We start from the raw sequence: 15,031 nt of genomic DNA on the forward strand, positions 1-15,031 counted from the left end.
CAATAGGTACCTTGTGTTTCCTTTTATTTTACTGCCAAATGTCTTTCATCTGCTGAGGCAAAAGTATCATCTTCTTTAGATCATTAGTCCTATCATTAGCTTCCATTATTATACTTGGTGGCAATAAGGTCTAAAGAGATTCTAAAACAGTTTTGCAGAACTCAGTCCTGTGCTTCTAATCTATAGCTGTGTCTTCTGTCAGCATAGTATTATCCATTTTCCTTTCAAGAAAATGAAAAATTTTGAATAATTGAAGTCACCATCACAACTTCATTCTTACTAGCTTTATTCTCACATAACCACTTAGACCCTCCTGCTCTTATTTTTCCATTCCAGGCAACACACAACATAAAATAGTTAAACACAGCTGAAAAGAGCAAAATTTATGAGAGTATGGCTGACAATGAAATTAGTAATACCTTGGGAAATCTGTTCACGTTGCCATCAGACAAAGAACTCTGTAATAATTGCAAACTCCCCTTTGTGGTTGAAAAGATTGTAGTCATCGAGAGCTCACTTGATCTTAGACATGGGAAAAGATGTTCTCACACCCACACACAGGTGATTGTATATGGGTTGAGACCTGTTATAACTTGAATATTAGAAGAGCAACGATACAACAGGAATGAAATCATGTTTCTAGAAATGGTTTCACTCTTGTGATATTTTAGAGCACTATTTCTCAAATTGCAGGTGGTGACCCATTAGTAGGCAATAAAATTAATTCAGTTGACTCAACCAGCATGCTTTCAATTTAAAAAAATGAAGTGGAATAGGAAAATCATAATGCATTACATACGCTAAAAAGAATTGTAACGTTAGACTTCTGTTTGTTTCTACACGTGTGTGTATGTGTGCTTACTTAGATTGTAATGAAAAATCTCTTTTTTTTTAATGTTTATTCATTCTTGAGAGAGAGAGTGACAGAGACAGAGCACAAGTGGGGGAGGGGCAGAGAGAGGGGGAGACACAGAATCCAAAGCAGATTCCAGGCTCTGAGCTGTCAGCACAGAGCCTGATGCGGGGCTTCAACTCACAAACTGTGAGATCATGACCTGAGCCGAAGTTGGATGCCGAACCGACTGAGCCCCCTGGGCACCCCAAAAATCTATGTTCTAACTATGGGTCATAAATTTTTTTTTTCAACGTTTTTTAAATTTATTTTTGGGACAGAGAGAGACAGAGAATGAACGGGGGAGGGGCAGAGAGAGAGGGAGACACAGAATTGGAAACAGGCTCCAGGCTCCAAGCCATCAGCCCAGAGCCTGACGCGGGGCTCGAACTCACGGACCGCGAGATTGTGACCTGGCTGAAGTCGGACGCTTAACCGACTGCGCCACCCAGGCGCCCCTGGGTCATAAATTTTTTAAAATGTTTGAGGTCTGTTGTTTTCTTGTATGGATTAGTTAATAATTAATCTTAAAGGAATTTTTGCGTTATGTATTTTATGTCATCCAGTTTTCCACAAGTGCAATTCAGTTGAGAGTTTTCTTCTGAAGCCTAATTCTTGCTTTGTAGTATTACAGAACTTAGTTCATACTAGGTATGTCTTAATTTCACTTTTCTGTTAGTGGAACGTGATTTCTTATCAAAGGGAAATAGTCTTTTAAGGAAGTTATTGTTTTCCTTTCTTAGTGGGTGGAATTAGAGTAGACTAAATAAACAGTTGACGCGTGTAGACAAGCATCTGGGATTTGTTTTAAGCTTATTTAGAAAATACCCTGTATATCCATACTTCCGGAACAGCTGATATTAAAAGCATAGAGACATATGCATTCATTTCAGGCATTTGGAGAATAGATATTGAGCCCATACCTCTGGGAGCTGTCACTATACTCTCAGGAATTACTTGTTAGCACACCCCTCTCCTCTTGCCTGTGAGCTCCTTCAAGTGAGATCTGCATTATTCTAAATTCCTAGCTGTTGAGTGAGTTTTTAATGACAGTCTGTGCGTATTGGTTTAAAGAGACTTCTTTCAGTCTGTACCTTAAGGCTAATGCTAAAAGTAGCTTATGTTACACAGAATATTAGGTAAATTTGGTATCTTTCATTATACTATTTTTCTGATATCTACATTATGCTTTCATATTGTAGAGAATTTAGAAAATAAATGTATCAATAAAATGAAAATCACTTGTAATCCTACATCGTAACACTTCAAACGTTTTCCCTTTATATCTATTAGTACACTATATCGCGTTTTTAAGTTAAAGAGAATTCTAAACCATGACTTTAACTTTTCCTTATTACCACATGGCTTGGAGATATAGTTTGACCATCCTTTTCTAATTTAGATTGTTTCCAAATGTTCACAAATCAAATAATTAAATTTTGTGTAGAGGTCACTTGGGGATCTATAAACTACTGAGTACTTAGCAGCTTTTTCCAAAATCTCAACTTCATCCAGTTTTGTTTTTTAAGTTGTTTTGAGAAGGGGTTTGATCAGTCTCACAGGTCGGCTATGGCTCCAAGCAAACCCCAGGATTTAGGCCCATCATGGAGTGACCACTCTTCAAATATTCTGCAGAGGAGAGGAGGAAATGACGGATAGTTTAGTCATCATGTGCTTTGACCATTAAATTACAGTTCAAAGGAAGAAAAAGATAAACACTGGGTGGTAGCCACTTTTGAAGACTAGACAAGTTCCCTGTGGCAAAGCTTCCTCCTTCCCCTTTATTTCCATGCTCCCCCCCCCTTTGATGTTAGGTAGGTGACACTTGAACCTAGCGGTCTCACCCCACACTCCTGTATCACTGTGGCTCACTACCCATCAGGCCTCCCAACAGCATATGGAGCTTAATCCTCAAAACCAAGGTGATATTTTTTCCCCTAAAGACTGACCTGCATTTCTTTTCATTTCCGTTTTTTTTTAAACCGAACCCTCACCCATAGCAGCCATCAACCTTCCCCCATCTCTTTTTTCTTATCCTGCTTCCTCCCTTTTTTTACTCGAGTATTTTAAGGCAAATCCCAGACTTCATGTTATCATGCCATTTCAGCCCAAATATGTCAGTAGGCCTCCCTAAAAAAAGACATTTCTTACACAGCCTCAACATCATTATCACACCTAATAAAATGAATAATACTTTCCTGATATCAGTACCCCACTTACCTTCTTGAAACAGTTTTATAAGGTTGGTTTTTCAAATCAGGATCCAAATGAGATTCACTTGGTTGCTGTGGTTCTTCAGTTTCCTTTAGTTTAAAATAAATACATTCTTTTATGCCTCTTTATACAATTCATTGTTGAAGAAACTAGGTCAGTTGCACTAGCATATTCCAGCCTAGATTTGGCTAATGGCTTCCTTACGGTGTCCATAAACTTGTGCATTTCCTGTAGCCTGGAAGTTAGGTGTAAAGGCTTGATGAGACTTGGAGTCAATTATTGATTCACGTTTTGCTTTTTGGCAAGAGTGCTTCATAGGTGTTGGTGCATAGAGCACATTTTATCCAACCTGGAGACACCTAGTATCTGATTGCCTTACTTGTAGTCATGCTGGGATCCATCAGTGAGTTTAGATGGTAACACATCTGGCACTTAAATTTTGAAGTTCTTCCTCAACCGTCTACCCAATGGTTTTCCATCTGTTTATGACTTGCAGGAGTCAGCTTTCTCTTATTAGGGAACTGTTCATTTTAATAGGAGGGTGTCATCAAAGTATCCAAAGGAAGGTCTGATAGGGCAGCAGTTCAGATGTTTTTTAAAGATTAAGCATAAGTATTTGTTACAAAATCAAAGAAGAGAGACAAAAATGTTTTTTAAAATCCTAGAACCATTGCTAAATCACCTGGGAATTGCAGTCTGGGATCCACCATCAGTAAAGCAGCCTTAAGGAAAGTCAGTATACATTGTGTTTTCTCATCTGTAAACTGCAACATGTATAGTGTCCCCCCCACCCCCCCGCCGCAGACATAACACCCCATGATCCTTAGACAAATATGAGGAAGATGGATAATGAATTTGTTACAGAAAGATTTTCAAATAAAAGTGGCCTCCTTTATTGGTTGGCATTCCATATATACTTTTTCAATGTAAATTTGTATATTTTATTTAAGCATAGTTTAAATGGGAGAAACATACAGAATAACAAAACCAAATAGTGTAGAAAAGTATAAAGTAGAAAATGAAAGCCCCCTCATTTTCACCCTCGTCAGCCAAAATTAACTACACTGACAGATTTTTTTTCAATTTTTTTAATGAAACTTTTTCTGAGATAACTGTAGATTATATACAATTGCAAGAAATAACACAGAGAAATGTCCTGTACCCTTTACCTAGTTACCCTCAATGATAACATCTTGCAAATCACAACCAGGAAATTGACATTGACACACAAGAAATGGAACAAAGACTGATAGATTTTTAAATAATTTTTGTTGTCTTCCCTGTCAGTGATTCTTAACTACAGTCAGGTGATGAGTTAAACTACCAGAGTGTTAGGATGAGGTCATGGGAATATTGCTTCTCTATTGTTGATTATTTGCATGAATCTACCTTATACAATCCATGATATGGTAGCCATTTTCTCTCCCTACCAGTTCTCTATTCTCCCCTTTGGCATATTTCTAGTGCTTTTTTCCTTCAGCTTTATTGAGATATAATCGATATATGACATTGTGTTAGTTCAAATCTACAATGTGTTGATTTGACACACTTCCATATTGCAAAATTATTACCACGACAATGTTAGCTAACCCCTCCGTCCCCTCACAAAATTACCATTTCTTTTTTTGTGGTGAGAACATTTAAGATCTACTCTCTCATCCACTTTCAAGTATGTATTACAGTATTATTATTCTATCTAGTTTTCTTAATCACGCTATGGGAGGACAATAGGGTGAAAATTCCTGATGTAGTTAATACCCTGGGATAAATGTATTATATTAGTGTTTGCCACAGAAAACTCTAGAAATAGTCTCTGTCCACAGGCAGAGGTGAAATTACAACTTCTAATGACAGCTTGCTTTTTAACGAATTAGGACTCAGCAGCTCCTTTCAGGGTTTTGTTTTGTTTTGTTTGGCAGAACAAAGACTCCTAGAGTTTCATTCTGATAGTTAATGGAAAAGAGAAATTTTTCCAAGGAGGCACAGATTCCCCAGGCAGAATAACAGGGGAGTGTTGGAGACAAACCTGCTCACTTTCTGCCCCGTATCACCCGGTAAAATTAGCTTCCTCTTGGGCTTTAGAGTGAAAGTGATTGGTAAGAAGTGTAATTACAGGGTTGGATAAACATGATACCCTGGGATTTTCCTTTGTCATGACATGTCATCTAAAATCAAGAATACAATAATGATATGAAAGTTGATTCACATATAATTACCCTTCATTTTATATTTTTTAGTTGTGTTTTCCAAAAGAGTTTGCTTTTTCTTTTCTTATTAAAGCAGAGAATTTCATAGTAATAAAAGGCATTGACATGTTTGACCAGGTGAACTCTTGGCGGCATAGAGAGGGTCAGTTATGTGTGTAATTGTATGCATGATTTTTTGTACACTAGCTTCCCTAGTGTTGCCCTAGCAGCATGCTCAAAATCATTGCCTCCCAAGGTGGGACGTGTCATAGAAATGAGCAGTCAGGGTCTGGTGGGGAGCTAGGGCACCTGTCTCCTTTAAAGGGGCAGCCACTGTGTCACTAGCCCCATAAGAATGCCTGCTGGCATGATTGCCATGTCTTTCCAGTTTTCAAGAGAAACTGTAAATTGGATTTTTAAACTGATTTTGTATGTTCATTTTTGAGAGACAGAGCGCCAGTGGGGGAGGCACAGAGAGAGAGAGAGAGAGAGAGTGGGGGGGTGGGGAGTGGGACAGAGAATCCCAGGCAGGCTCTGAGCTGACAGTAGAGAGCCGGACACGGGGCTTGAACTCCCAAACCGCAAGATCATGACCTGAGCTGAACTTGAACGCTTACCCGACTAAGCCCCCCAGGCTCCCCAAAATTGGATTTTTTAAACCAAAGCCTTTACAGGCAGGCAAATAATTCAAATTTTAAGTCAAAGCCCTGTTCACTATGTGCTTCTGCACCACATGCTTCATTCTAGTATAATTTTCATTTAATTTTTAACTATTTTGTGCTCACTGCCAGAGATGTCAAGAAATAGAGCTGTCACCTCAGCCTTAACCAGACTTACAACGTCTGCCCCCAGACCTGCTCGCTCGCTCGCTCTCTCTCTCTCTCCTCCCTCTCTCTGGGCTTCTCTTTCTATTTATATTAGCCTCAGTGTTCCAGTCATTTCTAGACTCACAATCTCAGTGGTTGTTTTTTTTTCTTCTCCCTCCTCTTGTCTTTCCCACTATAAGTAGCCAAGACCCAAGTCCAGTAATTTTTTTTTTCTTGTGAATATCTGTTTTTCTTTCCCTTCCCTTTCTAGCTGCCCCATTCCTAGCCTTTGTCCTGCTCCTCTGATCCAGATTCTCTTTACATCCTAATTCCTGTAGCATTGCCAAACCAGACTATCTTTTTTCCAAATACTTCTTTCATTATCTCCTTTCTCAAAAACTTGTATGGGTCTCTATCATCTTCCAGATAAATTGCACAGCTTCTCCCTAGGTGCCCAGGTTTCATAGTAGTTTATCTTGGTGTCCACCTGTGTTTCTGCTGGTTTTCTCTGACCCATCGCTTGGTAAGGTTAATTCTTCTCTCCCCATCCATCCGCCTGTCTGGGGCCCTGGGAATTTTGTGGCAGTTTCTGGATTATGGGTGGATCTTCTCCTTAGACTTGTCTGCTGATAATGGAGTAGATTCTGGAGTTCTGTGCCTCCCCCTCCTCCCCCCCCCCTTTTTTTTTTTTTTTTTTTTTTTTTTTTTTTTTTTTTTTTTAACTAAGCCTCCATTATCATTTAGGCTGGGAGCCTCAGGGTCAGAAGAGAGTGGGATAAACGAAGGCCCCAGGCCAATCCTTCTCTAGCTCAGGAAGAGGCTAGAGGAGGAAGAAGGCTGCTCAAGTTGGGGCTTCTCTGTGGGAGACTTTGGGATGCAGAGGCCTCGTTTTATTACTACTCCGAGAATTCCTTCTTCAGTCAATTTCTGCTTTCTCTCTCTCCAGCTAAGGGCAGAAATTCTTGCTTTTATGTGAAGCCAAACTAACCACAGGAATTTTGCAATTTGAATGCAATGTATGCTAATTTAACTTGCAACCCACCCAATTGTGCACGCATTTAGATATCTGAGTGAATGATTTAGTCTTTTTCATCTACTGGAGCAACTAGTTGGTCAATTGATGTTTTTTCCTACTCAGAAAAGTCTTAAGAAAATTTATTTTAGTGAAGTGTGATAATTCACTGAAATCGATTCTCTCCTACCTTCCTCAGCACTTTAAGTTCCCGATATGGCACATAGCACCTAGTATTATATTAGTTGAACATGTGACCGTCTCCCGTTTTGCTCTTAGTTCTGCGAAGCTGCCCTTGCTGCTTTTTTTGTATCTCTGTCAATACCAGGTCTGGTTACGTGGCAAGCGCTCAATGCACTAGACCCTCGACAATCTCTAATGACACCTCCTGGGTCTATCAGGAACCTTCACAACTGTGACTGCCATTAACTGAGATACGAATGTCAAATGGCTGCTAGCCTCCTACAGGTTCTCACTCTCCTCTCAGCCTGGGTCTCAGATTCTACCAGCAGCATGTGGCGCACATTTTCTTGTGTAGCAGTATGATGACCCTCTAAAGCATGTCAGATTATTTTCTCCATCACAAATTATTGCGTGGCGTTGCCACAAATGGCAAATGTGTGAGTGTCGAGGGCCTACTCTGCAAGTTTCAGTGGGTAGATAGATGGTTAGAAAAAGTAGTGTGATTAAATGATGTGTTTGCCAAGGGCTTTCCATTCTAGTATCGGAAACATTTTGATCAATATTCAGAAGATTAAACTGGGAAACCAGATGAAATACCCTGAAATAATAAATAATTTCTTCTTCTTCTTCCTCTTCTTTTTTTTTTTTTTTTTTTTTTTTAGCTTTTCTCTCTCTGCAAAGAAGGAATAAATACATGACTTGGAGATTGTACTAGACTCTCTCAATGCTCGATAAGAATTAATTTCACTTCTTTCATTCTTTTTTTTCTTTACCAGGTGATGGCTGTGGGCACATAGTGACCTATCAGGACAGCGGCACAATGACGTCTAAGAATTATCCAGGGACTTACCCCAATCACACTGTTTGTGAAAAGACTATCAGAGTACCAAAGGGGAAGAGACTGATTCTGAGGTTAGGAGATTTGGATATTGAATCCCAGACCTGTGCCTCTGACTACCTTCTCTTCACCACCAATTCCGATCAGTATGGTAAGAAAGATATCTAGGTTTCTGTGAGCATGAAATGATTTGAAACTTGGGAGGGAGGGCAAGTTGTGTGTTCATTAGTATTATAGCCTGGGAAGATTAGAAGAGAAGCTTGCTTTTTGTAAATTCTTAGCGTAGCTCATATGGATACACTTGCTTTGTAAGTTGCAACAAAGACATCTAAGGAGATTTAGTGTTAGCCTTACATGTATTCCAGGAGCTTTGTTTGCATTTATATCTTGCTGGGAAGAGAATTGGAGATGTATGGCATTTGGCTGAAACATCTACAAGTCATTCATTCATGTGGCAAATATTTATTGAACAGTAATGGGGTATTCACGAACTCTGTGGGATATAGCAGTGAAAAAACAAAGTTCCTCCTTTCATGGAGCTTGCATTGCCGGGGAGGGGAGGTGGAAAATCAAATGCATCTATGATATGAGAGGTAGGGAGAAAGAAAAATAAGAATAAGAGGGGAGCCTGGGTGGCTCAGTCAATTGAGCATCCAACTCTTGGTTTGGGCTCGGGTCATGATCTCATAGTTCATGAGTTCAAGCCTGGCATCGGGCTTGGTACTTACAACACAGAGCCTACTTGGGATGCTTGCTCTCCCTCTCTCTCTCTGCCCCTCCCCTGCTCATTCTCCATCTCTCCCTCAAATAAACTTAAAAAAAAATTTTTTTTTAAAGAAAAATAAGAGTAAGAAAAATAAGGCATCCTAAGGTGATACAGGGCCTATTTTTGAGTGGGTTTCTACTACTTCACAAGGGACGGTCAGGAAGATTTCTCCAGTAAGAGAACATTTGACCAGAGACCCAAGTGACTCGAGGGAATGGACCGTGCATGTCTGAGGTCAGAGTTTTCAGGGTAACGGAACGGCAAAAGCAAAGGACAGTTTTCAAAACAATCTTTTGAAACTAAGCTTTTTTTGTGCTTTGTGGTGTGCGGTTAGTACATTGGAGTCTGCAGTCACTGTAACAGTGACCCTGTGATCCTGAGCCCAAGGAAACAGCGTGGATTTAGACAATTCAAAAACAAAGACAGAATCTTATGTACAGGGTCTATTGAGGTTAGAGGTTTTCTGAAATTCCCTATGCATACAACTCCAAAAATGATGCAAGTTTTGTCTACCTCCTAGCTCTATAGGCAACGTCTCAAACACACACAACTTTCAATGTTGTATTTACCTTTGCACACAGATGTGTTTCCTCTCTCCTGGCTCCTCCTCCCAGCGTGGAGGCCCAGACTAGCCTGGAGACCATTCAGATATGTGTGTTTATCTAACCCCCATGGGGGGAAGAAAAATCCAAGATTTTTGTATCCCTGGGAATATTATGTCTATTTTAATGATGACTGAATTGCTCTGACAGAGTAAAGATAGTTGATTTCATGTGATTGGTTGCAACTTTTTAACTCCACAGTTTGATTCAAATGGGAAAAATGAGAATTCCAGGGTTGCTTAAGGCCCCTGGGAACACTTACTGGTGACCAAATGTGTATTATTTTTTGGAAGCACTCTTCAGGGAAACCCTCATTAGCCAGGAAATTTCATTCACATTCAGAGGAGAGGGTTGAGTGTCAGAGCTCTCCTGTAAAATATGGGGCAAAGCACTGCAGGGCCAGAATCGGCTTTTCCACACTGGTGTCTCCAGGGGAACATCTACTTTCTTGAAAGGTGAGCAGTTAATTCCACCTGCTGATAGAGCAGCAGAGTAGTCCTGTCCTCTGTTGTTTTGGGGCTCTCTCAAATCAGAGGCGAGGTGAGAAGAACTAGAAAGGGGAGCAAATCATTCCGGAGCAGGATTGGACAGTGGAAGTGGCTTTCCCACACTGTGACTTTACTTCATCATCTCCTGTGTGTATTCGCGAATATACAGAAAGGAGGAAAAGCATGGGATGAACTACATATTAGGAGGTAGATTCCCAGGTGCTCATGGTCAGCTTATGGGCACCGACCTCTACATTTCTAGACTCTTGAATTTTCAAGACTAGACCCTTCACTAGGAAATGAGTAATGCCTTACAATTCACCTGTAGCAGTAAAGCCAAGTAAATAAAATTTTCTCTTTATGTTTTATTATATATGGTTAGGTTTATCTTTTTTTTTTTTAATGTTTTATTTATTTTTGAGACAGGGAGAGACAGAGCATGAACATGGGAGGGTCAGAGAGAGGGAGACACAGAATCCGAAACAGGCTCCAGGATCTGAGCAGTCAGCACAGAGCCTGACGCGGGGCTCGAACTCACGGACCGCGAGATCGTGACCTGAGCCAAAGTCGGCCGCTTAACCGACTGAGCCACCCAGGCGCCCCTAGGTTTATCTTTTAAAAACAGAATATATGCTCATTGTGGAAATAAGCATATTCAGTGTCTGTTGTGTGCCAAGCACATGCTTGACCCTTACATAGGTTTTCTAGAACGCTTACGTCCACCTTGGAGGTAAATGTTATTTTCTTACCTCCTTTCTACAAGTAGGGAAACTGAAGCACAATGAGTTGGGGTTTTTTGCTGGATTTTTGTTTTCTGTTTTTGACTAACATGCCAAAAATCACACAGCTCAGTAAGGGATGAGAGGAGGATTTATATCGATGTCTTTGTGGCTCTAAGACCTCCGTTTCCAGATGTCTGCTTCTCTGTCCCAGGACCACCCCTCAGAGAAAACCACAACAAAGTCTCAGCCCAGTATTACATCATACAGCAGTTTTGTCTGACATGCAGGTGTAGTTAATGTTTTTGGCTAGGGATTTTTTTTAATCTTTATTTATTTTTGAGAAAGAGAGACAGAATGTGAATGGGAGAGGAGCAGAGAGAGAGGGAGACAGAATCCGAAGCAGGCTCCAGGCTCCAAGCTGTCAGCACAGAGCCCGATGCAGGGCTCCAACTCACAAACCACGAGATCGTGACCTGAGCCAAAGTTGGAGGCTTAACTGACTGAGCCACCCAGGCGCCCAAATTGGCTAGGGATGTTCTTAAGATGAAACATTTAAAGATGCTCAGTATTTTTCTTCTGTGGCTACTTTAGAGATTTCCTGATCGGTCGTGCTAAGGGAAACCCAGTAGACAAGGATTACAGAAATCAGCAATAAAAGAAATACCTGGAAAGAAAATTAGGATATTTCCATCTTGTAAGAATTTTTTTTTTTTTTTTTATTTATTTATTTATTTTTGGGACAGAGAGAGACAGAGCATGAACGGGGGAGGGGCAGAGAGAGAGGGAGACAGAATCGGAAACAGGCTCCAGGCTCTGAGCCATCAGCCCAGAGCCTGATGCGGGGCTCGAACTCACGGACTGCGAGATCGTGACCTGGCTGAAATCGGACGGTTAACCGACTGCGCCACCCAGGCGCCCCAGAATTTTTTTTTTTTAAATTAAATGCTTAGGGCCACATATAGAAAGTGTAGACATGCATATGCTATATGTGTTGTGTGCATGTTTGTATCTTTTGTAGTTTTGAAAAGCATTCTGAGAGGAGCCACTGACTCCTATCTATGTGCTTATAATATTGAATCCAGTGACGTGAATGTAGTAGATCGACTCAGTGAATCAATGATTTTTTTTAAAGTGAATCAACAAGTTCAATGATAAGGAACCAGTTCACTAAGACATGTTACAGTTAGTTGGCATATTAAACACATATTTGTTTAAAAGACTATTAATATGGGAAGATGCTTATGATATACTATTAGGTAAAATATGAATATACACTAATATATCAATTGGGAAAAAAAACCTTCGCATCAACTAAGACAACATAACTTCAGGAGAATTTTTTCTTAAGTTTATTTCTTACGTTTATTATTATGTCTGAGAGAGACAGAGTGTGAGCAGGGTAGGGGCTGAGAGAGTGGGAGACATAGAATCCGAAGCAGGCTCCAGGCTCCAGGCTCCGACCTGTCAGCACAGAGCCTGACACGGGCCTTGAACTCACGAACCGCAAGATCATGACCTGAGGTGAAGTTGGACACTTAACCGACTGAGCCACCCAGGTGCCCAAACTTCTAGAGAATCTTAAAGTGAGACTTCAGAAGTTTTAACTATGGGTATTGTTATATCTTCTCTCCACTTTCTATTTTTTCTTTAACAATCAGATGTTAATATGTTAATAAACAATAGATTTCCTTTGACCAAAAATACTAACTAGACCAATATTTTAACTTAGTTAAAATAGTCCGCTGGTCAGTTTGAACTTCCCTAAGGAGTGCAGGCATCTGCAAAGGAGGAGGAGGAGGTGGAGGAGGAGGAGGGAGGGACAAGTGCTTTGTCATCCTGTGTCCAGCTGGGGGTGGGCATTCCTGTGGGGCTGTTGCCCAGGTCCCTGGGAGAGCGGGAGGTTACTCTGCAGCCAGTGTAGCTACAGGACCTGGCATGACCATGGAGGGAGAGCCCTAGTAGTGCAGGGTCTCCAGGATCCATAACACTTGTCTGGGCTGGTGGTGATGGCACAAAGTGCCTGCCCAAGGGCAGCAGTGGAGAATGTATGTTCTGGAATACCTCTTTGAAATCCCCATATATGACAGCTCTAACAATTACATGCGTGACTGAAATAGCTGAGTAGTTTTCGTTTATCCAACTCAGTTTTTTTCATTAACCAATGAATTGTTAAAACCCATGCCAAGAGATTTTAAGGCTCAACACTATCAGAATTTTGAATGTGGAGTTAATGTTTTGAAAAAGAATAATGTTTTCTGGCATTAGTGTTAGTAAGCTTTGCCAAGAATGGAAGTACTTGGAATGCCGATTGCATTAACAATTGTGAGTATGCTGAAGTTCTGCACTTTTAATCATGATGCAGTTCATTTTTAATATGCCAATTCTGTTTTAAATGTTTGGTTCATATACTTCGGGCACTTTTGTAATCCACACTCATGGTAGTAAAATGCATTGTAAACAAGTGTAAACCACACCAACTATCACAGTAATCAGGCAAAACATGCACTTGATCTCATTGCTTTTAAAAGGCCTAATAGAGACAAGGTGGGATTATTCTTCTTCTGTTTGTCACATATTATAATTATAGTTGATATTTCAGGTTCAATATCAGTTAGAAGAATTCCATATGTATTTATCACTGAGTTAAGACACTGATTATTCCTTTCAAAATACCCTTGAAACAGCCAGGATGCAGCAAAATTGACAAAGTAAAGGTATATCAACCTTTTTTTGGGAAAACAAATTTTAAGGGCAAAATAAGTTTTTAAAGATATCTTTATTTTTTTTATTTTTATTTTTTTAAAGATATATTTAAATACAAGTTTTGCTTTTAAACTTACAAAGCATTTGGATCTAAAATATATATACACTGACTTTCAAGATCATGTGTGCTAATATCCTGACCACGCCCCCGCCCCCCCCCTCCCCAAAAGTAACAAGTATAGTTTGCTTAGTAGAGGTTGTTTTCACTCTAACTGTGGAAATTCTGGGTTTCTGTTCAAGAGACCAAAGAAACTGAGACTGCCTTCCAAAGAAACACGATCGTCTCATGAACATCTCTTTTCTGTTCCAGGATTCAGCTAGGGTCACAAAGCATTCAGTTATCATGACTCCTCCATCTGCTTTAATCTGGGAAAGTTCCTCAGTCTTACTTCGTCCCTTGTCCAGTTTTGAAGAGTTCCAGCTACTTATTCTGTAGAATGTTGATTTGGGTTGGTTTGTTGTTCCTTCATGATTGAAGTCAGATTATGCATTTTTGGCAAATATAACATTATACCTTTTTAAAGTGATCTTTGAGGGGCATCTGGGTGGCTCATTCGGTATGAGTGCCCAACTTCAGCTCAGGTCAGGATCTCCCAGTTGGAGAATTCGAGCCCCACATCGCGTGGGGTCTGCTTCAGAATCTGTCTTCCTCTCTCTCTGCCCTTCCTTCACTCGCTCTCTCAAAAATAAATAAACATTTTTTAAAAACTGAAATAAAATGATCTTTGAAAGGCCTGTTTGCAAAAACTTCCAGCATTAGAAATTGTGAGGTCATATGTTCCCCCCCTCCCCAGGAATGCAAACTAAGACTGCATTGTTTTCTTTGTTTCTTTTCACAGCTCTTTGTCAGGTGGGCTCTTTTTGGCATTCAAAACTACATTCATTTAAGTATTTCTAGTGTCTTCCCAAAACAATTCGATTCCTTGTTGTTCAAAGAGGTCAGTGTACTAGGAGACTTTGAAAAACACAAATCTAAGGTGGCACCTTTTCGGAGGAAACTCATCTTATATTTGGGCACATAAGACCACAGAACCTTCACTGAGGTAGCCAACACTACTCTAGGGTTGAACAGGTTCACTTTTAAGCCTGGATTTGAAGATTAAAACAGAGAGTCTATTTAAATAATATATCTTAAAATTTAGAATTGTTTCATAGTACAGTTCAGAGTGCTGCTTTGGTACTGATTCTCCATCTCTGGCCTTTTATATTCACAATGTAAAAAAATAATAGAGGTTAATTATATAAAACATTAAAATATCTTGAACTTTGGGAAAACGTAGATGCTGCTTCAGGTACTGTGTTATACCAAAATACCTACATTTAAAGTATGAAATATCTAACTTTTATTTATGACACTAAAGAGGGAGGGCTGTGAATGCATACTAAAGGTCATTATTCTCAACTTTAAAACTCTTCATGACTCATCCGATGGCTAAGTTCCATTTCCGGTCTTGCTGACCAGAAAGGACCTGGAGATTTGAATTCACTCAAGAGTTTTGTTTCTGCTGCCACTGCCCTCAGGGACCCCAGAGGAATTGTCATTTCTGTTTTCCTGATGT

At 40.0% G+C, this 15,031-nt stretch overlaps 1 protein-coding gene across 2 annotated transcripts in view; it reads left to right on the forward strand.

The window, feature by feature from the left end:
- DCBLD1 (discoidin, CUB and LCCL domain containing 1) overlaps positions 1–15,031 on the forward strand; it is a 67,720-nt gene that overhangs the window by 14,530 nt on the left and 38,159 nt on the right. For both annotated transcript variants that reach the window (XM_058735084.1, XM_058735085.1), the window contains exon 2: positions 8,070–8,282. In XM_058735084.1, the coding sequence (XP_058591067.1) occupies positions 8,070–8,282 (213 nt within the window). The remainder of the gene's footprint in view (positions 1–8,069; positions 8,283–15,031) is intronic.

The sequence above is a fragment of the Neofelis nebulosa genome, chromosome 6 (genome assembly GCF_028018385.1).
Source record: "Neofelis nebulosa isolate mNeoNeb1 chromosome 6, mNeoNeb1.pri, whole genome shotgun sequence".
Classification (NCBI taxonomy): domain Eukaryota; kingdom Metazoa; phylum Chordata; class Mammalia; order Carnivora; family Felidae; genus Neofelis; species Neofelis nebulosa.